This window comes from Lissotriton vulgaris, chromosome 1_2, assembly GCF_964263255.1.
Source record: "Lissotriton vulgaris chromosome 1_2, aLisVul1.2, whole genome shotgun sequence".
Taxonomy (NCBI): Eukaryota; Metazoa; Chordata; class Amphibia; order Caudata; family Salamandridae; genus Lissotriton; species Lissotriton vulgaris.
This window is the reverse complement of record NC_141686.1, coordinates 38,957,057-38,983,807: the sequence shown is the minus strand read 5'-3', so window position 1 is coordinate 38,983,807 and position 26,751 is coordinate 38,957,057. Positions and strand designations below refer to the sequence as shown.

General features: G+C 45.8%; 1 protein-coding gene across 1 annotated transcript in view; it reads left to right on the top strand.

The window, feature by feature from the left end:
• Window positions 1-1,558: 1,558 nt before the first annotated feature.
• LOC147733884 (uncharacterized) overlaps window positions 1,559-26,751 on the top strand; it is a 62,975-nt gene continuing 37,782 nt past the window's right edge. The window contains exons 1-4 of the mRNA XM_086952459.1: window positions 1,559-1,646; window positions 5,262-5,348; window positions 21,043-21,190; window positions 21,248-21,288. Coding sequence (XP_086808585.1) covers window positions 1,559-1,646; window positions 5,262-5,348; window positions 21,043-21,190; window positions 21,248-21,288 — 364 coding nt within the window. The remainder of the gene's footprint in view (window positions 1,647-5,261; window positions 5,349-21,042; window positions 21,191-21,247; window positions 21,289-26,751) is intronic.

Below are 26,751 nucleotides of genomic sequence, written 5' to 3'. Positions count from 1 at the left end.
TGAGTGCAACAGTAGGGAAAGTGTTGGATAGCGAAGGGGTGAAAATTACTATTCCCACTCCAAAGAGGGCAACAGTCGGGAAAATGTTTGATAGCGGAGGGTTAAACATTTGTAGTCTCACTCCACTGAATGCAATAGTAGGATACGTGTTGGAAACAGAGGGGTAAATAAATGTATTCTTACTCCAGTGAGTGCACCAGTAGGAAAAGTGTTGGATAGTGGATGGGTAAGAATTACTATTCCCAATCTAGTGAGTTCACCAGTAGGGATTGTTTTGTATAGTGGAGGGGTAAAAATTACTATTGCCACTCCAGTGAGTGCAACAGTGGAGAAAGTGTTGGATAGCAGAGGGGTAGAATGTACTATTGCCACTCCAGTGAGAGCAACTGCGGTGACAATGTTGGAAAGCGGAGGGGTCAAAATAACTATTCCCACTCCAGAGAGTACAACATCAGGGAAAGTGTTGGATAGCAGAGAGGTGAAAATTACTATTCCAACTCCAGTGAGTGCAAAAGTAGGGAAAGTGCAGGATAGTGGAGATAAAAATGACTGTTCCCCCTCCAGTGAGTGTAACAGTAAGGTAAGTGCTGGATAGTAGAGGGGTAAAAATTACTATTCCAACTCCAGTGAAAGCAAAAGTAGGGAAAGTGTTGGATAGCAGAGGGGCAAAAATTACTATTCCCATGCCAAAAAGTGCAACAGTAGGGAAAATGTTGGATAGCAGAGGGTTAAAAATTAGTATTACCACTCCACTGAATGCAATAGTAGGATTCCCACTCCAGTGAGTGCAACAGTAGGAACATTGTTGGCTAGTGGATGGGTAAAAATTACTATTCCCACTCCAGTGAGTGCACCAGTAGGGAATGTGTTAGATAGCAGAGGGGGGGGGGATTACTATTGCCACTACAGTGAGTTCAACAGTAGGGAAAGTGTTGGATAGCAGAGGGGTGTGTAACAACAGGATCATTTGTACTAATTGGACTGGTGGTGACCGTTGTCCACCGCCATCTCAGTATATAATTATGAATCCTTCATTTCCGACTTTTTCCTACCTATTTGCAAGGTTTACCTATATGCTTGGACATGATGTCATGTCTCTTTCGCCTCTTCCTGGGCTTAAAGGCCTAAGCTAGAGGGACTCCATCTTGTCTCTGCCCTGACTCTCTGAGGTGCTTGTAGGTCAGAGGTATTGCTTTAGTTTTAACTTGTTGTTCACTAGTTAGAAACCGGCGAAGACCGGCTCTTATCGAAGGAATGTGCTTATTTCCCGGGCTCCAGATGCAACAGCAGCTGGCCACTGTGGGTGCGTAGGGAGCGCGGGGCTTGGTACAGGAATTCGGTGGGAGGCAGGTTGCTGGCTGGAAATTTCCATAAAGAGAGGACCTTCTATATTATCGAGGTGCAGTGGAGCAGAGGGAGATTTCAGTTCCAGTAGTCACTGCAGTCATTACCATTGTACCCATGGATCCAGCAATTATTATCGTAGCTGCAGTGGAGTTTGAAGATAGCTGGTGAATGCTGAAGAAGGTGGCAGTTTCGTTGAGGCATAGCGGTGAAGATGTATCCCTGTGATTGCAAAGCAGAGTCCCGAATGAATCGAGAGAGGGGCCAGCTCGACTGCCAAGGCCGGAATGTGCAGTACCAAGGTGGGGCGTTCTTAGTTAGAGTATGATACATAACTATTTATCCTTTGCTCTTTAGGTTGTGCTTAGGTTTCCATTTGCATAAATGCTATTGCTCTTTCTACATTATTATTGTTATGTAATAAATAGACTCCAATGATTACCCATTGCATTCAAATGTTATTTCCGAGGCAGAATTAACCTCTCTTTCTAGCCAGGTGCTGACGTATAGAAGGATGTATAATTCCCTTCTTACAGGTAACTGATGATAGTAGAATGTGTAGTTCATGACAAGGAATAACTTCAGATGAGAATAATTTGGCCTAACAGTTCTTGCTTGGGAGGATTGAGACCTTTCTAATGCTCACGGAGGGACAGGTTATTTCCCCTCCAATGGGTAGAATATATAGAAGTGAGATCAGTTCTTGAGCAGGAAAGTCCAACTAATAATAATATGCCTCTAGTTTACTGTCATTTCCCCATTCTCATGTAGGTATTTTAGGTGTTGGGCTTTATAGGGCCTGAGAAGGGTGGTGGTACGTGGCAGCTGGGTGTGCTATCATTGGTAAGCTGATAACAAGGTATGAAAATCTGGTCTCTACAGGGTGTAATTTACTATTGCCACTCCAGTGAGAGCAACAGCAGGGAAAGTGTTGGATAGCTGAGGGGGAACAATTAATATTCCCACTCCAAAGAGTGCAACAGTAGGGAAAATATTGGATAGTGAAGGGGTCAAAATAACTATTCCCACTACAAAGAGTGCAACATCAGGGAAAGTGTTGGACAGCAGAGAGGTGAAAATTACTATTCCAACTCCAGTGAGTGCAACAGTAGGGAAAGTGCTGGTTAGCGGAGAGATAAAAATTACTGTTCCCACTCCATTGAGTGCAACAGTAGAGAAAGTGCTGGATAGCAGAGGGGTAAAAATTACTTTTCCAGCTGCAGTGAGTGGATCAGTAGGGAAAGTACTGGATAACGAAGGGGTAAAAATTACCATTCCCACTACAGTGAATGCAACATTAGGGAAAGTGTTGGATACCATAGAAAAAGAAATACTATTCACACTCAAACACTAATATATATATTAAACATAGAAAAAAAACATTTTATAATACTAATTACATATAACCAAAACTAAAAATCTATATCTATAAAAACGAAAGTATGTCTGTCTGTCTGTTTGTCCTTTATGCATTACTACACCATTCATCCGATCGCCATGAAACTTTGGGAAGTTGTTGAGTACACTCCCGCAAAGGTTTCTGTCAAAAAGAGCTTTTTTTAAAATCGGCCCCCAGGGCCCTCATATTCTTTCAAATACTGAAATAGACAGCGAATTTGCGAACATCGTCGACAGTTATGACCCCCAAATGGAAATCGATTGGTCAATATACATCAGAAGCTCTAAAGAAAAAGGCATTATGAGCTTCAGGAACAGACGAGCAACGGGAAGCAAGATTAGAAGCTGTTCGAATACAAACTCCTCAAGCCCATAATGCTGTTCGAATACAAACTGCTGAAGCCCGTAATTCTCAAATGAACGAGCAAAGAGAATCAAGATTGAAAGCCGATCGATTATGCACTGCTCAAGCACGTTCTTCTCAAACGAACAAGCAACGAGAATCAAGATTAGAAACAGATCGATTACGCACTGCTCAAGCCCACTCGAATGAAACAGGAGAGCAAAGAGAATCAAGATTGGAAAACGATCAATTACGCACTGCTCAAGCCCGCTCGAATGAAACAGGAGAGCAACCAGAATCAAGATTGAAAGCCAATCGAGGACGCACTGCTCAAGCCACACTTAGAAATGTTTTCAAAAATAAAATGAATAAGTTTCAATAACAATGACACAATGTAAATTTAATGTTATCATAACACTTAGAAATGTTTTCAAAAATAAAATGAATACGTTTCAATAACAATGACACAATGTAAATGTAATGTTATCATAACTAGTTTCCTTGAATTTCCTTTCTTCTGAGATCGCAATAACGCTCGACGGGTAAGCTAGTATTATATAATATTAATAAATACATTTACAAAAAAATATTCTTTTAAGCTAGAAAATATTAATTAAAACATAAATATATTTATTTTATTTCCGACCCTATACCACCACACCAATAACTACACACTTCAACATGTTTTATTAAATTATTGACATAATTAACATAATTAATAACTAATAATGAATTAACAAAATATTATGAATAACAAATACTAATAAACATTGACTACACACACTATAACATCCACAACAAACACTTAAATTAAACTATAAAATAATAAAGCACAATTAAAACTTATTTTAAAATGAAAAACTATTACTATTACTACTAACAACTAATGAATTTAATTAAATAAATAAAATGTATTTAATACCCACCCTTTACCTTTAATTTAAATGTAAAAAATGCACAAAAATAATCAATTACCCAAAATAAATATAAAAATATTAACATTAATTAACAACGAAATATAATAAATTTAACAAAAATTACTTCCCACCCTTTACTCATTTAAACACCACAACACACACATAAAATTAATTACACAATTACCAAAATGAAATGCAAATTAATTAATTAAAATTAATTCACAACCAATTAATCATTAATAAATCAAAAATAAATTACTGCCCACCCTTTACACCTATTAAAACCACTACACACACTCACAATTAATTACACAACTACCATATTTAATTACCAATTAATTATTTAAAATTGATTAGCAACCAATTACTAATTCCTTCATAATAACTTACTTTACACATTTACCACTATAACATCTCAATTAAACAAACATTAATAAATAAAAATTAATCAATACATTTAATATAATTAAATTACTTCCCACCTTATTCCCCTGTAAACCCACAACCCGCTACGGAACTAAATGCACTAAATTCAAATAATTTTTTTTATAACTACTAAAAATATAACACATATATTAAGAATATATACATCACATACATATAAAATATATACTAAAATACATAACAATAATAAAAAAAGCTATTTTTAACAACTATGTCATTGCGGTTGATATTAAACACTTCGATATTTTTAAAATCGATATTACTTACCTTAAGTCGATATTCCTGACCACGAAATTCTTGCAGTCAATATTTCTGACCCACAATATTAATGACTCAATATTTATGCAACTCGATATTTTGTACTCAATATTCTGGGTCTGCACCAATTAACAGTAATGTCTCAGGTTTCTACAAATTATTTTGTTCATCTGTTTTTATTTTCTCTTAAGCTTTTAGCCGTTCATAGCCAACATGTGTTTTGTCGCTTCTGGGAATCAATCTGTGACTTCATCAGGGCTGTTGATATTTCTTTAAGTTTCTTATGTCTTTTTATCCTTAACTGAAGAAATTATAACGTGCACACTTGCCATGCACAGTGAGGCCATTAGCGATGTCATTTGAAAGTTCATCAGTAATGTTATCAATGATATCATAGAACATATTATACGTGATGTAATATATGAGATCATAAGCAGTGCATGGCAAGTGTGCACTTAAATCATAGGAGGGGGTCCTTCTGGGAAACTACAAAAATGGCCATAGGTCAGGGTTCCCGTACCTGTTCCCCTTATATGTTCTTTTATTTTAATTTTCAGGATATAGGACCAGGTTCATGAGTTCTAAAATGTCTGCTGCAACATTTCTGTTCCTGTTGTGGTCAGTCAATCACAGCACCCCTTACGGTAAGGAGGATACTCTTCTCGCTTGGGAGCCTGCATTGAGGCTGCATTTAGCGCGCTGCGCTTTTTAAAAACAGCATTTTACTGTATTTTACTCGTGTGTGTATTTTTGGCATAATTTTCTTTTCTCACCTGTTTCGTTTGCTGCGCGGTAGTGCCCTCATTCTTGCACCATAATTGGGCCCCCCACCGCTTGCAGAAGCGGAGCGCGGTCACCTGGTAGGATTGTTCGGGGCAGGAAGTTTGGCCGCCATATTGGGGCTGCTGCCTTGCAGCGCGCCACCTTACTCAGCGCTCTAGTTCTCCTGTGGGGAGAACGAGGAGGCTGTATTTAAGGCGAGCTGGTGGGAGCTGCTCGTCCTTACGGTAAGGAGGATACTCTTCTCGCTTGGGAGCCTGCATTGAGGCTGCATTTAGCGCGCTGCGCTTTTTAAAAACAGCATTTTACTGTATTTTACTCGTGTGTGTATTTTTGGCATAATTTTCTTTTCTCACCTGTTTCGTTTGCTGCGCGGTAGTGCCCTCATTCTTGCACCATAATTGGGCCCCCCACCGCTTGCAGAAGCGGAGCGCGGTCACCTGGTAGGATTGTTTGGGGCAGGAAGTTTGGCCGCCATATTGGGGCTGCTGCCTTGCAGCGCGCCACCTTACTCAGCGCTCTAGTTCTCCGGTGGGGAGAACGAGGAGGCTGTATTTAAGGCGAGCTGGTGGGAGCTGCTCGTCCTTACGGTAAGGAGGATACTCTTCTCGCTTGGGAGCCTGCATTGAGGCTGCATTTAGCGCGCTGCGCTTTTTAAAAACAGCATTTTACTGTATTTTACTCGTGTGTGTATTTTTGGCATAATTTTCTTTTCTCACCTGTTTCGTTTGCTGCGCGGTAGTGCCCTCATTCTTGCACCATAATTGGGCCCCCCACCGCTTGCAGAAGCGGAGCGCGGTCACCTGGTAGGATTGTTTGGGGCAGGAAGTTTGGCCGCCATATTGGGGCTGCTGCCTTGCAGCGCGCCACCTTACTCAGCGCTCTAGTTCTCCGGTGGGGAGAACGAGGAGGCTGTATTTAAAGCTCGCTCCTCCCGCGCAGCGGTGACGCGCAGCGGAGGCGCCTGACTCTCGCCTGAGTCAAGCCAGAGTCCTGCCCGTCTGCGCCCGTCAGCGTCCCGGTGGCGTCTTGGCGGCGGGCGGGGCTCTGTTCACCGAGAATGAGTAATCTGGGCGCTCATTTGGTCCGGTACTCTTCTACGGAGTTGCGCTCTTTGAATCATAGGGAGAGCTGCTGTTGTACTGTCTTTCCGGGCCGCCATAGGGGCAAGTCGCGATGTCCGGGTTGTGGCTGGCATCCTACCCGGGTTCTGTCGTCAGCCCCGCCTATTGACATAGCTGGCGCAGAGTATGCCTGCATGCTGTTAAACACCAGATCAGCCCGCAGCCATGCGCAACACATCTTTGAGCTCCTCGAGACAGAGAAGCCACTCTGTCTAATGTTGACGGAGACTTGGTGGGGTGAAGCTTCTAATCCCGATGTGGCCATGGCCATTCCGCCGGATTTTGACATCTTCAGGAAGGACAGAGCAAATGGCAGGGGTGGCGGGGTTGCATTGGTGGTAAAGAAGGGCACGCCCTGTACCATCCTGCCTACTGAGGACATCCGCGGCTCGGAATCGCTGGCTTTTTCAATCGTGCTAGCGCCGCATCAATCAGTAAAGGGACTGTTAGTCTACCGCCCCCCTGGTCCGTTTGGGACGTTTTTTGCTGACCTTGATTCGGTGCTGGTGGGTCTAGCCCTGAGAGCAGAACACTGCTTAGTGGCGGGGGACTTTAACATCCGGATGGATGATCCGTCGGACCCCGCTGCTATTAAGCTTTTGGAGGCTATGACTCCGCTGGGTCTCACCCCGCACCTGCAGGGCCCGACCCACGACAAGGGGCATACTCTAGACCAGGTCTTCTCGACCTCTCCTTTGGTGGTGAAAGAGATTCTCCCGGTCTTGTGGTCGGATCACTGGCTTGCCAAATTTGTAATCAGTGGCAATGTCAGGGCGCCGAACCCTGTCTCACAGCAGCGGGGACGAGCCTTTAGAGCATTTGGCAGGGTGACCCCTGAGATGCTGGCTCAGGCTGCTGCGACTCACCCTTGCCCTCTGTCTGGCGAGCTAGAGAGAGACTTGGAGTCCCTGCAAGAATGGCTGACGGAGAGGCTGAATGACCTGGCCCCAGTTCTGCCCCCCCGCCCGACATCTAAGCGGGTCTCGGCCCCTTGGTTTACCCCAGCTCTGTGGGCTACGCGGCAGCAGTGCAAAGTAGCCGAAAGGGCCTGGCGGGCACATTAGGACAGGTCTGCCTATAAGGCTGTGGTTAAAGCTTACCACCGAGACATCCGCCTCGAAAAGAAAGCTTATCTTGCGGGGAGAATCGAAGCAGCTTCGAACTCCAGTAAGGAGATTTTCACCATTGTTCGAGAATTCATCTCACCTCGGACCACCGCTTCGGAAGAGGGGCCCGTGGAATCCTGGGCGGCGGATCTTGCGGGTTTTTTTACAGGCAAGATCAAACTCATCCAGGACTCCTTTCTATCGAGTGGACCGGCTACATTGCCGATGCCCGAGGCGGGCACGCCTCCCCCAGTTATGCAGGGTGCCATATTGGCTGAGTTTCCATCTTTGCCAGCCTCCGCTTCCCTAGCGCTTATGGGCAATTTAAAATCCGGGTCTCCACTTGACCCCTGCCCTGCTAAGCTCCTGGGTAAATTGGCGGAGGTGGTTAATCCGCTGGCGCACCCTCTTCTCAACCTTTCGTTGAGTCTGGGAGAGGTGCCGCCAGTGTGGAAGCAGGCAATGGTCATCCCGCTGCTTAAAAAGCCGGGACTTGACCCGAAAGCCCCAGCCAATTACAGGCCAATTTCGCTGCTGCCGGCTCTTGTAAAAATTCTGGAGAAGCACGTCCAGTCGGTGCTCGCCAATTTTCTGGAGTCTCATGAGATCTTACACGACTCCCAGTCGGGCTTCCGTTCTAATCGCAGCACCGAGACCGCGCTCCTTGAGGTTTCTGAAACCATTAAAGGGGTGTTGGATACCGGGGGGAAAGTCATGCTGGTGTTGCTGGACTTGTCGGCGGCTTTTGACACCGTCCCTCATGAGGGCCTGCTCGCAAGACTCTTTGAGATTGGTCTGCGGGGGACGGTGCTCAAATGGTTTTCTTCCTTTTTGGCCGGCCGCCGGCAAACCATCTGGACATCATCTGACACCGCTGTAATGCCGCCTTTGGGAGTCGGGGTCCCTCAGGGCTCTATATTGAGCCTGACCCTTTTTAACATCTTCATGACCCCTTTGGCGGCAGTGGCGGAGTCATTTGGTGCCCGGATCGTGTCATATGCCGACGACACCCAGCTCCTCTTCTCTTGCGAGAGAGGGGCTGACTTTGACGGGGAGAGTATCCAGAATTGCCTTGGGGCTGTGTTCGCATGGTTCCAACTGAACAGCCTCAAGTACAATTCCGACAAATCGGAGGTACTCTTCTTCGGGTGCGATACGGAGCCTAGCTGGCAGGCCTGGTGGCCCATCGACATGTTCCCTCCGTCCGGCTCTTCTCCCATGGCTAAAAACTTGGGGGTTAAGATGGACAAGGGGCTGACGATGAAAGCCCAGATCCTGGGGGTAACCGGCACCTGCTTCGGCCTGTTAAAAATGCTGCGGAGGTTTCTGCCTCTCTTGTCTGAGGAGCACAGGAGGCTGACGGTGCAGGCTCTGATAGGCTCCAGGTTGGATTATGCCAACATTCTTTACCTGGGCCTGCCAGAGTATCTGCTGCAGAGGCTTCAAGTTGCACAGAACGCGGCGGCCAGGGCCATCTTTGGCCTAAGTAGACGCACCAGTGCCTCTGGGTTGTTGGTGACGCTACACTGGCTTCCCATCCGCAAACGGATCGCCTTTAAGGCTCTGACCTTGGCCTACAAAGCGCTCCATGCGGTGGGAGCTAAACATCTCCAAAAGAGACTGACCTTTTACCACCCGACTCGCTCGTTGAGGTCGGAATCTCTACTTTTGGCGGCTGTACCGCGTGTGAAGAGGGCTCGCCTCGGGGGCCGCTCTTTCAGTCTATTGGCCCCACAGATGTGGAATTCATTACCGCTCCCTCTGCGGGGGGCGTCTACTCTCCTTGATTTTAGAAGAGGCCTCAAAACCTGGCTGTTTTCCCAATAGGTCTGCCAGTAGTTTCGCTTTTTTGCTGTTTGCTTTTTAACCTCTTTTATCTGTGTTGTGTTATTCTAAAATCTGTTCTCCTTACCTAAAGCGCCGGGACACTCTTTTTGAGTAACCGTTGCGCTATACAAAAGAATAAATAACATAACATAACATAACATAACATAACACTCGGTCTCATGGCACTAGTCCCAGTGCCCCGGTACCAGACAGAGTGCTTTATTTGTCATTTTTTTGCTCTGTACTCTTGCTGTAGTTCTGCATCGCTAGATATTGATACATTTTTGGTCTCGACCTAGCGTACACTGCGCAGCAGTGTTGGCGCAGACCGAGATTTTATGTTAGCACAGTATTGGGGACTTGCACCGCCTCTTCTTCCATTGGCTAGCTCCATAAATGGAGGCTAGCCATTTGGAGAGATGGTTGTCAATCACTCTTTCCCCCGTCACGACGCGATTCATGGGCGTTTCTGGGTCTTTTTTTAATTCCCGCCCCTTTTCTCTCTGTCATTCAGAGGTAGGCTTTTACTCATTTCCCCCGACCACCACCCGCCGGAAGAAATCGTGCAGAAATCGTCCTCGGGTGAGTGCTTGTTGTTGGAACTGTTTCCCATTATAAACAATACAGTTACGGCCCTTTACAAGAAGAATTGATGCTTGACAATTTCGGAAATGTTTTTATTTTTTTAAGAAGTTGCAAAACTTTAAGCGATCAGGTTCATGCTGTGCAGACCTACACAGTAACTGAAAACGGTCAAGGAGCGCGATGAAAGTGGACGACAGTTGTGAGTGACATTGGAGTCGCTCTATCCCACCAGCTCGGTTCTGCTGGAGACGCTCTAGCCATTGAGGCGACTCTCTATTTCACCGCACTGTAGTTGCTCTAGACAGGGAGACGCTCTATCTCCTGTTTGTACACGCCTCCCCTCTATTGTTTCCGCGGCCAGTCTACCCTCCTTGACTTGCTCTTCCGGTGCGGTGCACTGTGGGAGCAGTCATGGCGTCGCGTGCCCTCTGCTGCTGTTTCCGAAGTGTGGGCGCCCTTCGCATGTCACCGGCCGCCGCTTTTATCAGAGGCTCCGCGCTCCTCCGGCTCAGCGAGCCCCGCAGAGAGGCCTCCTCCGCCACCCTGTGCTGGCCCAGAAAGCCTCTGACAGTCCAGGTAAGCCCTGGGGAGGGGGGTTACCCACCGTGGAAGGAGAGGTCAATGACAGGAGAGATGCTCACTGGTGCGTATGAAGCACGGGAGGGAGAAGGAGATGGTGGGTCTTCAGCATGGGATGCAGAAAGAGGATTGCTGAGGTCATGGGGTACTAGTGTGGTTGGGTGAAAGAAGTGGCATGCCAAGTGGTCGCAGCAGCGTAAATGGATGATGCAGTAATTCAACCACTCCTGCCTGTTTGGACTACATACAACATGTTGATGTTGTATGTAGGACTTGTTGGTTTTGCTTTTAAAATTGAAAGTGTGGCTTGAAGAAAACCACGTTGCGAAGTACTGTCTTTTGTCCAAAAAGGAACAACATGTAGAAGTATCACACGTGCTGTGGTGCCACTTAGCAACTTTCAGTCAGGTGGAGGTAGTAGTAGGGGCATGCTGCAGTGGGTAGGGAGGCCTGGCTTCCTAAATCGGGGAAGTCTTACACGGGTAGCATTCTAAAGATGATACTGAAGGTTCGCGGACGTGGTCATTGTCATCTAGGGCAGGCAGTAGGAATACTGCAAGTTGTCCTTTGGAACCTTGTATTCCGGAAAGGGCAGACTGCATGAGATGGGTGTGTCGCTTTGGTTTTCAGAGCAGTTGTTCTTATTGCATGTTTTTTTCGGTACTGCAACTGTCGATATTTTCCGGACTTCTTGGTGTATTAAATTCTTGTCAGGCTGCCGTCTGGTATTGTGGGTTTACATAAAAGATTAGGGCCCCCTGGAGCCAAAATACACAGGCAGAAGCAGGGGAAAAGCAAAACCCTTGTTGTGCCCGCTGTTCCCTGCTTGTGACCCAGTTGCTTTGTTAGGTGGGGCTAGGGGGAGGGTGGTAGGAGGAGTCCGCTGGTGGGCAGGTGTGTGTATGAGGGTGTGGTAGAAGCACTGTGGGAGAGAAGCTATAGTCTGGAGAGCACACACCAACCACGGGGCAAGAACTTGGAGCAAGAAGAAACCACAGTGACGCCCACCCTCACCACCACTGCTCTCACCCCAGCACCCGCGCATTTCCACTAGCTGTTTCCCAAGTTTAACCAGTGCGTTTGCCAGAAGGGCTCTATTCTGAGCCCCGCGTCTATCTGCTCCACCCCTCTTGTGCCCTCAGCTCTGACGGTGCCCGGCTCTGACATAGCGCTCTTACCCCTTGGTCATCAACTCTTGCCCCGTACTGCCCTCTGACCTCAAGCAGGGCATTCGTCCCTTGCCGCATTGCTCTCTGCCCTCGCAGGTGCCCTCGGCTCTGAATCCTCTGCCATCTGATCTCACCCCGGGCCCTCACTCACTTCTTACCCCTGTACTCTCAGCTCTTATCCCTCTGCCCTCAGCTCTTACCCCTCTGCCCTCAGCACTTCCTAGGCCCTCACTTCTGGCACCTGTGCCCTCTGACCTCAACCCAGGCCTCCAGCCCTCACCACGCTGCCCTCACCTGTGCCCTCACTGACTCCTGTGCCCTCAGCTCTTACCCCTGTGCCCTCAGCTCTTACCCCTGTGCCCTCAGCTCTTACCCTTGTGTCCGCAACTCTTACCTGTGCCCTTAGTTCTTACCTGTGCCCTCAGCTCTTACCTGTGCCCTCGGCTCTTACCCCTGTGCCCTCAGCTCTTACCTGTGCCCTCAGCTCTTACCCCTGTGCCCTCAGCTCTTACCCCTGTGCCCTCAGCTCTTACCCCTCTGCCCTCAGCTCTTACCCTGCCCTGTGCCCTCAGCTCTTACCTGTGCCCTCAGCTCTTACCTGTGCCCTCAGCTCTTACCCCTGTGCCCTCAGCTCTTACCCCTGTAACCTCAGCTCTTACCCCTCTGCCCTCAGCTCTTACCCTGCCTTGTGCCCTCAGCTCTTCCTAGGCCCTCGCTTCTGACTCCTGTGCCCTCAGCTCTCACCCCTTTGCCCTCAGCTCTCTCCCCTCTGCCCTCAGCTCTTACCCCTGTACCCTCACCCGTGCCCTCAGCTCTGACACCTGTGCCCTGTGACCCTCGCCGGTGACCATGGCCAGCATGGCGGGGTAGATCGTGGCCTTCCGGCTGGCCCTGTCGGGCTGGATGCTGGTCTGCTCCACGCTGCCCACCGACTACTGGAAGTGTGTGGCTGTGTGTGTGTGTGTGGCTCTGCGTGTGGCTCTGTAGGTATGTATGTGTGTGGGACTCTGTGTGGGTCTGTGTGTTTGTGTGTGGCATTTGCGGGAGATTAAGCTATTAGCATTGTAAATAACAGTGCCATTTATTTATCTATTTTCGAAACCAACACAAATAAAAATTTTGTCATTTACAATGCCAATAGCTCTAACTTCTTCAAAGGCGAGACCGTTGCATTGTAAATGCTTGTTAAGCTTACTTTCTCTCGAACAGCTGAAGTGATTTTCACAGAAGACATGCTTTTTCGGTTAAAGTGTAGCTTTCTGCCTATTTTTTTGCAATTCCGTTCACCTGTTTTAGCTGCAGCGTTGTCTAAAGTTCCTTTGGAATACTGCATGAGATAAACAGGTTTTGCTAGATCAAATTGAAACTTTCGAGGAGGGAGCTGAGGTGGACGAACCTTTTTTTATTACAATTTTTGTGAAGATTCATCAAACAGCGCCAAAGTTATTGGCTGAACAAAAAATCCATTTTCTGTGGAAACTCTGTCCTAACTACACAGTAACTATGCATCTAAAAAGAGTTAAAAACAGAATTTTGCTTCTGGCTCAAACTTGTTATAACTACAGAAAGTCTTCATTTGTGGTGAATGGACGCACACAACACATGCTATAATTCATAGTCGTGTTGCTCTCCTGTTAACGGTGTTTGTGTATCTGTGCAATTGGCAAAAAGGTGTTTTGTGCAGTGTGTGCAGCTAACTGCCATCAACTTTAGCTGACTTAGACAGACACCATCGTCAACGAACTTTAATATATGCTGAGAGTGGGGTTTAGGTCTGGCCTTCAATCAGAATTCAATTGCCTTCTTGTCTGTTTTAGAGTCCTGCTTCTGAATGGATTGATTTTCTCCTTATTGTTTGTTGATATAAGTGAACTCTTTCTTTTGCAAGTTTCTATAGAATTTAGTTTAGCAATTGATGGGCCTTTCTTTAGCCATTCCTTTGGTTTTAGACTATTGCATTCAATTACACCAGGCCTGTCTCCTCCCCTCACACTTGCTACTTCCTCTCCCCCTGTCATTGCTGATGGTGCAACGTAAAATTGGCTACACATTTACACATCACGATTTGGTAACATAAACTTGCACTTATCACATGTTTCTTGTGTGATCCAACAACATTAAAATAAGAGTTGCACTTCATATTTATTATTAGAGTGCATTCACTGTAGGATTAGCACATGTACTCATAATGTGTGGCTGAACTTTATCAAATGGTATCTTTTGAAGACTTGATGAATAAACCATCTTTAATTAGTATACATGTACTCATTCTAAAACGAAATCAATTTACATAATGTGTACCCCAATAAATTAAATTACATTGTTTAAATTTTAAGTAGAAACCATCCTCACGTTATGGAATTTCATTTATATTAGAAACAACTGTGATTTATGTAATGTGTATACTAAAGTTTCATAAACTGCCTTAAAATGTAGTTGTTAGACGTACTTATACGTATACAGTTAAGAATTTACTGTATGACACATGTAATGTAAATTTAATGTCCTGATATTTTACATTTGTGCACCATTGAGTTAATATTTTAAGTTTTCTTAAGTAGACCTGTTTTCCATGATGCATAAAATCCAATTTTTCCATATTCTGCTAAAATGACTTTCTTGCAGGTGTTCACATGCATTCTTAGATTGAGAATAAATACATTTCTGTACTAGTGATAGATGGGGAGAGCCTGAGAAGAAGACCTTGACGAGAGAGCCAGACAGTTACTGAAAGGTCCATTTGGCATCATTTGTAACCTTGCCTGGTTGCACAGGGACAATGTTTAACCGGTTGCCAGTGTGGGATCTTTTGCTAATGTTGCAGCCTACAACGTGACAATGGAATATAAAGTGTTGCTTTTGTGGAAAGGTAGGGGTCTATTAGGATGGCGGTCGGAAAACCACCCCGACCACCATGGTAGCGGAAATCAACCGCCTGCCGGTGCCACGGAAAAAACGGCGGTACAATCAGGATCAACCGCCCAAAAAATCTGACCGCGCCGGAATGGGGCAATGAAAAACCGCCCTTAGCGGGCGGAGAAGGCTAAAATCCGTCCGCAACAGTCAGATTCGCGGTGGAAAGTCACCAAACCGCCGTCAGGACAGCGGAAAGACCGTATGGAAAATTAGGATATTCCCGATGTGACCGCGGTACGTTCCGCTGCTTCCGACCGCCGCGGTCGCAAACAGTGATGAATGGGAGAGCAGGCGGAAGAGCTCACAAGGCCACAAAGTGCACACAGCAAACTAGCCCCGCCCCAAAAAACACCTAACACACCCAAATGACACATCCACATGGCAACTACAAAAATACAAATCCCAGGACAACCCACACAACACACCTGACAGCAATATTCCATCTTGACACACCCACGTAGCTGAGCATAAAACCAGCCCCGTTTCCTGACCAGAATCCTTTGCAATACTCCGCAACTGAAGGGCCCAACACCAGAGCACAAAGGAGAGGCAACCCTGCACACATCACACCAGCACAACAACACACACACAAAAAAAACACCCCAACAGCCTCACAACTGCACCCCAAAACATTAGCACACCACACACCATGGCACCACAGAAAATTCCCAAATTCATAGAGAGTGACTTGACAGTCATGAGAGATGAGATAATCAGAGTAAACCAACAAGTGTTTGGTAGCCTGGTCCAACAGACACTATGAGCCACAAGAGCACAAATGTGGGCAAGATTAATCGATAAGGTCATTGCAGTAGGGACCACCCCGCGCTCAAGAAATGAAATCATGAAGCGGTGGCATGACTTGAAGAGGTTTGTAAAAGAAAAGAGGAACAAGAACCATGAGCTGGCTCAGAGGACTGACGGTGGCCCTCCCATTCCACCAAGAACATTCACTGCATGGGAGGAGAAGGTGCTTGCCATATTGCATCCAGAGAGTCTCAAAGGAATAGCTGGGGGAGTGCAGGCTGGTGAGTACAAACAAATGTAGACCATTACACTGCTATGTACTGTCCAGCACAACTACAAAGCTACATCTTAGATGCCCAAGTATATTCAAATGCACCACAATATCCAACACATGCCCCACATATGTAACATTCACTCCATTTGAATCACCCCAAATGTCGCCAACATTTACAGGGTTGTATGTGTCCACGGAACCAGCAATACAACTCCCAACATGCCCCCCTGTCCCACGCCTGAGCAGGATGTTGCACCCCACCCACCCAGAAGCATGTGCCAACCATTGTATGGTTCCCACTCACCTAACAGATAGGTAGCCATATTCCCTGGGAGGGCTGTTTGGGGGTGGGAGACCTGCACAACAACTCCCACCAGGCAGCCCTGTCCCACACCTGAGCAGGATGGAGCACTACCCACCACCCAGAAGCATGTGGCAGCCATTGCATTGTTCCCCTTCATCTAACAGCTAGGTAGCCATCTTTACAGGGAGGTCTGATTGGGGGTGGGAGGCCTGCACTACAACTCTCACCATGCACCCCTGTCCCAGCCCTGAGCAGGATGGAGCACTCCCCCCACCAAGAAGCATGTGCCAGTCATTCTACGGTTCCCACTCACCTAACAGATTCTAGTCATCTTCTCTGGGAGGGCTGTTTGGGAGTGGGAGGCTGTACTACAACTCCCACCAGGCACCCCTGTCCCACCCCATAGCAAAATGGAGCACTCCCCCCAGCCAGAAGAATGTGGCAGCCATTGTATTACAACAAACAAACCTACAGGTAGGTAGCCATCTTCCCAGGGAGGGGTGTTTGGGTGTAGTAGGCCTGTACTACAACTCCCGCTAGGCATCCCCCCCCACCCCCAGAGCAGGATGTGGCACACACCCGAGGCATGTGGCAGAGATTGCATTGCTCAAAGCAAACTAACAGGTAGGTAGCCATCTTCCCAGGGAGGAGGCTTTAGGGGTGGTAGGCCTGCACAACATCTTCCAACAGTCAAATCTGTCCCATCCCTGAGCAGGATGTGGCCTTCCCACCCTAACCCCCCTCGAGGCATGTGGCAGAGATTGGATTGCTCACATCAAACTAACAGGTAGGTGGCCATCTTCCCAGGGAGGGGGGGTTGAGGGTGGGAGGCCTGCACAACAACTCCCATCAGTCAACCCTGTCACGCCCCTGAGCAGGGTGTGGCATTCACCACCCACCATGAAGCATGTGGCACACATCGTAGTACACCAACACAACGTACAGATAGGTAGTCAGTTACCAAGGTTGTCCTGTTTCTGGGTGTGAGGACTGCACTACTACTACCACCATGTCCCCTTGTACCACAAATCATCAAGATGGAGCACTCCCTTCAAACCAGATGCACATGTCTGACATTGCACTGTCCACTTCAAACTAACAGGTAGGTAGACATATTATGCTCTTTTGTCCCACCCCTGAGCAGGATGGAAGCCTCCACCACACACATACACAGAGATGTGTCACAAATCCAACACAAATGAGAAAACAGATCAGGTAAGTAGCCAGTACACGCACCCAGCCATTCCTCTCAAAAAGCATGGTGTTATATGAGAACACCAGCCCTCTCACCATACAAAAATAAACACAGATCCTATTGCCACTCAGTGTGCAGACACTTAAGCAAATGTAACTGTCACAGCAACCAAACTGTGACACACCAATTCACATGTAGAAGAAAGCCTGTGCACAATCATGCACAGCACTGAATGCCATGTGTAAGTGCCATGTGGCCAGAGCAGCAAGGACCATATGAAAACAAAGAAATCATGGTTGGTGGGACAAATTTAGATATGCACATGACATGACAAAGGTATGCATGAGATGACAATGGTCAGTTCATGCTCAGATGTAAAGTCTGCCAGGCAGAGGAATCAACAAGGAGGCTTCACATACATTCTTTGTTGCACTAGTCGGTAGATGGCAACATGTCCCTGTGATCACAAAATATGCACGTGGCGCATGGTATGTTTCAAAACATCACACCATGGACAAGTAATGCATAATTGTCATTCTTTGCCAAAACATAAGCGCAACATTTTTGATTTGCTTATAGATGAAGCGCCAGACGTATTATTCATCACTGAATCCTTACAATTCATGAGAGCTCCGGCCCTGACATCGCCGAAGCGTTGCCCACTGACTATGCCATTGTTCGCAATGACCGTCCTAAAAGGACGGGGGGTGGTGTGGCGATCATTTTTAATAAAAAATATCAGTGTCACTCGGACCCTATCACTTTAAACGGATGTGATGCTCTGTTTTTTAAGCTTACTTTAAATCCCAAGTATACTCTTACAGGGCTTTTACTGTATTGTCCTCCGGGCACTGTAAATTCTTGGTATACCCAGTTTTTGGACTATATTTCATCTGTGCTTATTTCTTCCAGTAACTTTCTGGTTATTGGTGATTTAAATTTACATTTGGATAACCCTAATGATCATTCCGCTGATAATTGCATTACTGATCTTGCCGCTATGAATTTAATTTTACTCAATAAGGGCCCTTCCCATGAGGGTGGACATCTCTTAGACCCTATTTTCTCAAATTCCTTACATATAATATGTTTTCCTGCCTTGCCCGTCTCCTGGTCTGATCATTATCTTGTGAAATTTACTATAATAAATAACAAAACACAGACGACAGCTAATCCTGCTATGAATCTTAAAAAGAGAGTTTGGAAAAATCTGGACATAGCTGCCTTCAACAAAACTCTGTATGATCTCATGTCCAAATACCCACTTAATTTAGACAACATAAACGCTTCTGCCAACGCGGTAAATTCCTGGCTCTCCGAGGCTATAAATACTTGCCTCCCTCTCTCAAATAAGAAAAATACTGTTCATAATTCCCCTGCTCCATGGTACAATGAAACCCTCCGTGTTCATAAATCTCAATGCAAAAAACTTGAGAGAACTTGGAGGAAAGATTATTCCATCGCTGCTGGGCTTACGTATAAAGCTGAACTGAAACTTTATCACAAGGCCTGTGCTCACACCAGAGCCACCTATGTTAACAACCTGATCACAGTAGCCATGAATAAGTCCAACGTTCTATTTAAGGTGGTAAAAGACCTTGCTGGTTCACAGACAGTTGCTACACCCCCTCCTCTCTCCAACACGAAATGTGATGAACTTGCCCAGTACTTCACATCTAAAATTGATAAAATTTATAAAGACACAGCAGCTCAGGAGAATTCCGTCATTAGCGTATCTTCATCCCTCACTACTCCTTGCCCTTCGGCCTCACTGAAGACTTGGCCTAATCTTGTACCTGCTACCCTCCTGGAAATCTTAAGCAACATAAAGTCTGGCTCACCGATGGATCCCTTACCCATTTCGGTTTTACGTCAACTTGAGCTTCCTCAACTAGATGTAATTTGTACCTTGTTAAATGCTTCTCTTGATTCAGCCACGGTCCCTCAGAGCTGGAAGCATGCAATGGTAACCCCACTTCTTAAGAAACCCAATGCGGACCCAAATGTTGCTGCCAACTTCCGTCCAATCTCGTTGCTGCCGGCTTTTTCGAAAATTTTGGAACGGCATATTCATCTACATCTGTCTCGCTTTGTTGTCACTAATAATCTCCTTCATCCCTCCCAGTCAGGCTTTCGTCAAGGCTTCTCCACTGAATCCACTCTTTTAGGAGTAACTGAGAATATTCGCCAACTACTCGATCGAGGTGAAACGGCTGCACTGATATTGCTCGATCTCAGTGCAGCCTTCGATACCGTCTCGCACAGTATCCTTCTCAGTAGCCTTGCCTCCTTTGGTATATGTGACAAAGCCCTGCATTGGCTTTCGTCCTTTCTTACTGATCGGACTTTTCAAATTTTCTCCATCACCTCCACTTCCAACACTTATCTTTCTCCTCATGGTGTTCCCCAGGATTCTATTCTAAGTCCTCTTCTTTTCAATCTTTATGTTGTCCCTTTAGCACATGTTGCTTATCACTCTGGGCTTAATCTTTTTACCTACGCTGATGATTCACAGATTGTGTTCTCCCTATCCCAAGCTGACCCTTCATCACCTTCTTCTTTACAATCTGGTCTTAGGGACATCTCCCGCTGGATGAGCTGTAATTTTCTTAAGCTCAACAGCGATAAGACGGAGGTGCTTGTCTTCGGCAACAAGCCTGACCTATGGAGTTCAAGACATTGGCCATCAACCATGGGAGACCTACCCATTCCATCGGAACGAGCGAGAAATCTCGGGGTCATTATCGATAGGGAGCTATCGATGAAGGATCAGGCTAACAAGGTTGCAGCCACCTGCTTTACTATTCTTAGGTGGCTGCGTAAAATCTTTTGGATCCTGCCTTCTGACACCCAGAGATCTGTTGTGACGGCGCTGGTGACCTCCAGATTGGACTACAGTAATGTGCTCTATCTGGGGGCGACCAGGGCGGTCATGCGCCGTCTCCAACTAGTCCAGAATGCCGCTGCTCGGCTTCTGTGTGGATGTCGGAAATATGATCCAATTTCCGAACGCATCAAACAACTCCATTGGCTCAATCTTGATAAACGAGTTAAATTCAAAACACTATGCTTTATGCATAAGATAAAGATGGAAGCTGCCCCCACCTATCTCCAATCTTTCTTTAGACCCTATGATCCCTCCGTTCTTCCTCCCAACATTTTTTCTGTGTGCCTAAGTTTAGGCTCACCAGAGTGGGCGGTCGTTCCTTTTCTGTACTGGGACCCAGACTTTGGAATTCTCTTCCTTTAGACCTACGAGTGGAGCACTGCCATCTTCGCTTCCGCAAGGCCGTTAAGACCTGGCTTTTTGCCCAATAATTTCCCTTCGGAAAGCTGCAAAGCCTTTAAGACCTGGCTTTTGCGCTTTAACTCCCTCTGGACTACTATGCTAAAATGTCAATCAGCGCCGGGAAACCCTCACGGGTAGCTGTTCGCGCTCTACAAGATTAATAATAAATAAAATAATAAATAAATAAATGTATGTACCTCAACATCATGTCAGGAGGCACAGTAGTGTGCATACAAACAATGTAATGATTACTCAACTGCATGGCTTACAAACAGTGAATAATACACATCTAACACAAAGCTTGCGGGGTGCACTACAATGACCATTTCCCCTCTGTCCCACAGGTGACCAAGAACTGACTGCAGATGACAACACCAGCAACCTGCAGAGTCAGTCTACCCCCCTGGAACATGGACTCTTGTATGTTGACTTCCGGGATTCAGAGAACGAGGAGCTCGAAGATGGCCCATGTGGTGTGCCAGGGCGCAGCAGGTCCCAGGACCCCATCGCCCCCCCACCACATCTGCAGGAACACCAACCCCTGCTGTTACGGCCTGTGCGTCCTACACCACCGCCACCACCACCAGTGCTGCCTGAAAAACCCTCGCTGTCCCAGCGGATGGCCAGTCCACACCACCAACTGAGGAGAGCAGGGAGAGGATGCGGGCCCCACAGTGGTGAGGCAAAAGGTCCGTGGCTGCAGGGCAGGTGGGAGGGAAAGGGTCAGTCACAGACAACCAGACCCTGGGACCCATGCCCTGTACAACATCAACAGAGTCCTTGGGCCTATGAATGGGCCCAGGAACGAATGGGCCGGTCAGAAGAAGATTCACATGAGCTCCTCCAGCTGATGAGGTCCATGGACACCTGCATGGGCCAAATTGTGGACTTCTTGGGCCAGCTAGTGGGGGTACTGAGGGAAAGACCTGCGCCACAACCAAAACCTCCACCTCCCTCTGGTGGGCCACAGGATGGTAGTTCAACATCCTCCACTGCGGCCAAAGAGAGGGGTGAGTCCTCAGACCCCACTGGCCCAACATCAGAGGCCCCCCCTGCCAAGCGACTAAGGGGCCGTCCCAAGAAATCCCAGGGTGTATCCCGCGGCAAAGCACCTGCCAAATGTGAGCCACGGAGCCAGCCATGATGGCAACCCTCTTCACTACTGCATTGACATTTTGGACTGTCCTTACCCACACTGCATTGTGAATTGCATCTGTCTGTTGCACTGGGTCACCACATCAATGTGGTGACTACTCGATTCTCTCCTTTACCATAGCTGTCAACTCACTGCTTCACTACTCACCTCAATATAAATGTTCACCCCCTCACATGTCACCATTGTAAATAAATACTCCTTACACACATGTTTTTGTTTCTGCTCCGTGTTTATTTCAGGATGTGAAGTCTTCACCATGATTACAGTACCAGGAATATGGAATGTATGTAGGCAGGGAGAGGCTGAAGGGACCCAGGAAAACACAACAGAACAAGATTCACTAGTCAGGGGTTGGCATCACAGACATCACACAACACTTACCATCAAGCTACTCCATCATGTACACATCACAATGAGCAACAGTGCCAACATACACATCCTGTAGATGTGCCAAACTACCCTGTCCCAGAGACATTGTCAGCCACCACTGAGTCAACAACCAGCTGCAGTCACAAAGCTCACATACACCTTGCCAACAACAGTGACATTATCAGACAATGGGTCCGTTGTACATCATCACTTACCTTCAAGTGAAGTAGCAGTTGATGAGCTGTTGACGCAGGTCAACACCTTCCTCCTTTCCACTATCCTCGTCACTGGACACAGGTTGGTTTGCAGGCAGGGTCCTTGGCTGTTAATCTGCATCCAGGAGCAGGGGGATCTCCATGCGAATGGCCAGGTTGTGGAACATGCAGCATGCAACTACAATCTGACACACTTTCCTGGGCGAGTACATCAGTGCACCTGCGATCTTGTCCAGGCAGCGAAATCATGTCTTCAGGAGACGTGTCCTCCCATGGGCCTCATTGTAGCGGACTTCAGCATGTGTCTTGGGATACTGCAGTGGGCTCAGCAACCAAGGATGGTTGGAATAAGCAGAGTCACCTAGGTGTGAGAAACACAGAGAAACCTTGTAATGTTACTGTGGCAGAGGACAGCATGTCACACACACAGCACGCTAATTGACTCTGCATATTACCCCACAATCCATGCACGCTCAGGTAGCAGATTAGCTATCAGCTGTGGTACAATGCTGTTATGCATGATGTATAAGTCATGGGCTGAGCCTGGAAATTCAGCACACACGTGCGAGAGGATCATATCCGCCTGGCACACCACTTGCACATTGATGGGGTGGAAATGTTTATAATTCCTATAGATGTGCACAAGTTCCTGTGGTGGAACCAGCCCAACATGTGTGCAATTGTTGTGATCTATTTAGGACCCCGATCAATATTGTGACCTTATGCCCCTATACGGCTATAATCAATAGGTATCAATAGGTATCACTACGTATCCCTATAATGGCATAAACGATCAGAGCCATATTTCAGTAACTCGTCTCTGCAGCTCATTACAGTACATGACACAGCAGAAGCCATTTCCTAAAGATTCCTAGATAACACACTGAGTTCTTTCAACAGATAAAACCACCAGCAACCTGGGAAAGCCCCGCTTGCTTTGTTTTGATAAGTAATAGAACTCTAACCAGCACTGTAAGAACGACCAGTTCTTAGTAACATCTTTATTGACGTCTTATGTCCAAAAACGTACGTCAAAAAAGGCACCTTTCAGGTATAAATAATACCAACGTTGCCTTAAGCACACACAGCGGTGGTGGTGAATATAGTAGCAGAACAGCTGTCCCTTGCAGAGCCCAGCAGATGCGAGAAGCCCACGGACGCTGCCCCTCCTCCTTCTTGACGCGCTGAGAAAGACGCTGTCTTTTCTCCTGCCGAGAAAATCCAGCTCCGGCGTTTCCAGCCTACACTTGTGGGTGACTGGGATATCGAGTCCTGAGAGGAGATACTAGACCTCCAACATTCTATTCCAGAGGTACGGTGCTGACTAAACCCTTAGAGAGAATTCTTGAAGCAAACCCTTGGCAAAACCAACTTAACTTAAACTGCTACTTACTCCCTCCCACGTATTAGGCTTAGGTCAGGTACACTGGGGTAGGCGTAGCTAGAAGCACCAGTTAAGTACGTTAGCCAAATGTATAAAATAATGTATATATTTTATTCATTTTAACTATCGTATGGCTAAGAAACCATATCAATGCTTTTACAGTATTATTTCGCAATCCTCCTTTTACTGTACGCACTTTTTATAATAACAAGTCTTGCAATTGTGGCAATTCATTTCTCTTGCATGAGAAGAAAGACTGTTCAATAAATAATACCTTTTATTGAAAACGCCCGTCTCTCCATTCTCTACATACTGGTGAAAGTAATCTTGCACAACTGACTGAGTGAAATAGCAGTCTATTGTTTCACACGACTCTAGAGATTGACTCTTATTCTGAGGAGCAAAGTTGTCATGTTAATGCAGTTGTTGGAAAACTGAATGCCTTCTTGTCTGTGCCTGGGAAGCTGATCACTTCCTATTCAGTCAAGAAAGTTTCCAGTGACCTCTGAGCTAGCTGGTACAAACCCAATTAAGTCTAACATAGTCAATAGAGACCTAGAAGACCGCACTTCTACGCCTACACTGCTGTTTATGTTATTCCAATGCGCAGGGCCTATAGGAAAAATAGGAACTACACTGCATGGTGCCCAACGTTTGGTAAGGCGATATAACTAACGCAAGACGTTAGAGTAACTCAGTCGTGCTTTTTCACACAGACCCTTTCTCCCATAAATACTCCAATAGACGTCTGGAGTGGGTGAAAGGTTAAAATCCGCCCGAACTTAGTAGGAAGAGATTCCTATGTAAAGCTTCTGGTTTATTCAACGTTGAAGGATACAGTGTTCCAAAATATTGTGCACCTAATCTTCGTCTCCTTGGAGACCTGCTCTGAAAAACTTTCATTTATACAATGTCAGTATTAGACAACGGGACCGCTGAAGCCGCAGTAGATGCAAATCAACGGGACGCCGGTGTTAATGAACCGGGTGCGATAATCATCCCGGTCAACATAAGAAAAACTATAACGTTAAAACTTATAGAAAACGGACTGACCACACAAGGTGGCACAGTCGTCTTCATAATATAGGCACATGAATATCGACAGACAGAGGTATTCTATTCTTGGATAAAATTTCCAGCGGCAAACGCTGCAGCACACGAATTCCACTATTACAAAATAGAGGATCCACCGGATGAGTACGCTCCTTTCGAGGAGATTGAAATCCCATTAAAATACCAAGAGCACCTGCTCTGGTTTAAAGGCGCCCTAAAACACAATGATCACATTACCAGGCTCGGTCCACTAGGTGGACCAGGAGCAACGTGGCCGGTTCTAGCCAGCAAGAACGTGGGGTGCATGAGGAGCACTCACTTTTGGTGTGCTTCAACTTGTTTCTGGATTGGTGCTATGATCGTTGGGGTTGTCACTTCCAGATTCTAGTATAGTTATGACTAGCCACAAGGTTAGTCCAATCATGCACTGTTCACTCTGTGTTTTCCTACACCTATTCTGTTTCACAATTTAAAATAATTCTTAGTGCCTTTAGTATTCAAGCTTTTTAATTTTCTTATTTGTCATCACACTTCATTTTTTATACTGTGAGTCATTAATACTTCATGTACATCACAAAACAATACATTTCTTATTCATTTGTTTTTGTTCATAACATAATATTCAATAATTCATATCTGAAGCTATCAACATTTCACTTTTAACACGCCCGATACATTTCGGTGCACACACGGCACCTTCCTCAGGGGCAATACTAAAAAAGAAAAAAGAAGATTATGTGTTTTAATTTATGTGCCCATGGTAGCTAATTTGATGAGTGTTTCCTAATGTTAGTGTATCCGTACCTTATTTGTGGTGTTATTTGTGAAGTTTCCCTGAAAGAAAAAAATGTTTTTGTTTATAGTTTGTGTTCTCTCTATTTCTACGTGGTTATACACTTTATAGGCTTTTTTCTTACTATTGATGCTTTGGTCTGGATTTGATACTGAAAGGAAGACCATAAGTGTAATGTATTAAAACCATCACTTCCAATACTTAGCGACCAAAATGGATTTAATGTGTACTGATATTTCTCAGCCTACCTGCAAGTAACGTTAACTTGAACGGGAATCTGTTAAATATGCGGGGAAAACAGTAAAAAGTCTCATTAGATCACTGGTATTTCAGTGTGTTGTTAAAATTACAATTTACGCGTTCTTGAATCCTACCTTAAACGATGTTCATTTGCGTCTATCTGTAAAAAACAGACACAGACATTTTCCGAGCGTTATTACCCTTTATATTGGGTAAAATAGCACTACTTATCATTAGATGTTTGCTTAGCGCTATTCGTCTAGCAACATACTGTGTGAAGATGTTATTCCGGCCTCTTTCGCGGACGCCAACGCTCCCGGGACAATGTCGCCATCTTTACTCGTTACCTATGTACCCGCCTCTGATCGTAGGAACTAAAAACGGACTATAGATGACTTTTATCCAGCGCCATCTTAAAGTGGAGATATCCTAACGTACTTTAGAAACAGATTTACGGAATACTATGTTGCTCAGAATTCATATCCTATGATGCTATAAATATATTTAGTCAATATGCCTAAATATGTTTATAATTGCGATATTTAGATTTGTTTCAATATACGTTTCTCAGAAAAGAGACTAGTTTATTTCAATCCGCGATTTGTGGTTATTCAAACGCCTTCTTAGGGTGGTGCAATATCAATGCACTGTCTTACACTGTAACTGGTGTTGAGTTATTATGTGTGTCTATACTTGTGTTCCAAATCTATATACTGCTATATTTGAATCAAGTACGATCGTTCTACCTGTGATAAACCTATTTGACCCTATTAATGATTGTTATATCAGGGTTATGGAGTTGTGAGCTGCTGCTATTTATGGATAATAAGTTATATCTATATTGCTGTGTGTCTCTACTTAGAACCTGTGTTTTAAATCAATTCCCAAATTTGGTGTCTGTCTATCGTTTGCAACAGGTTGAGTCATTAAATACCATTAATC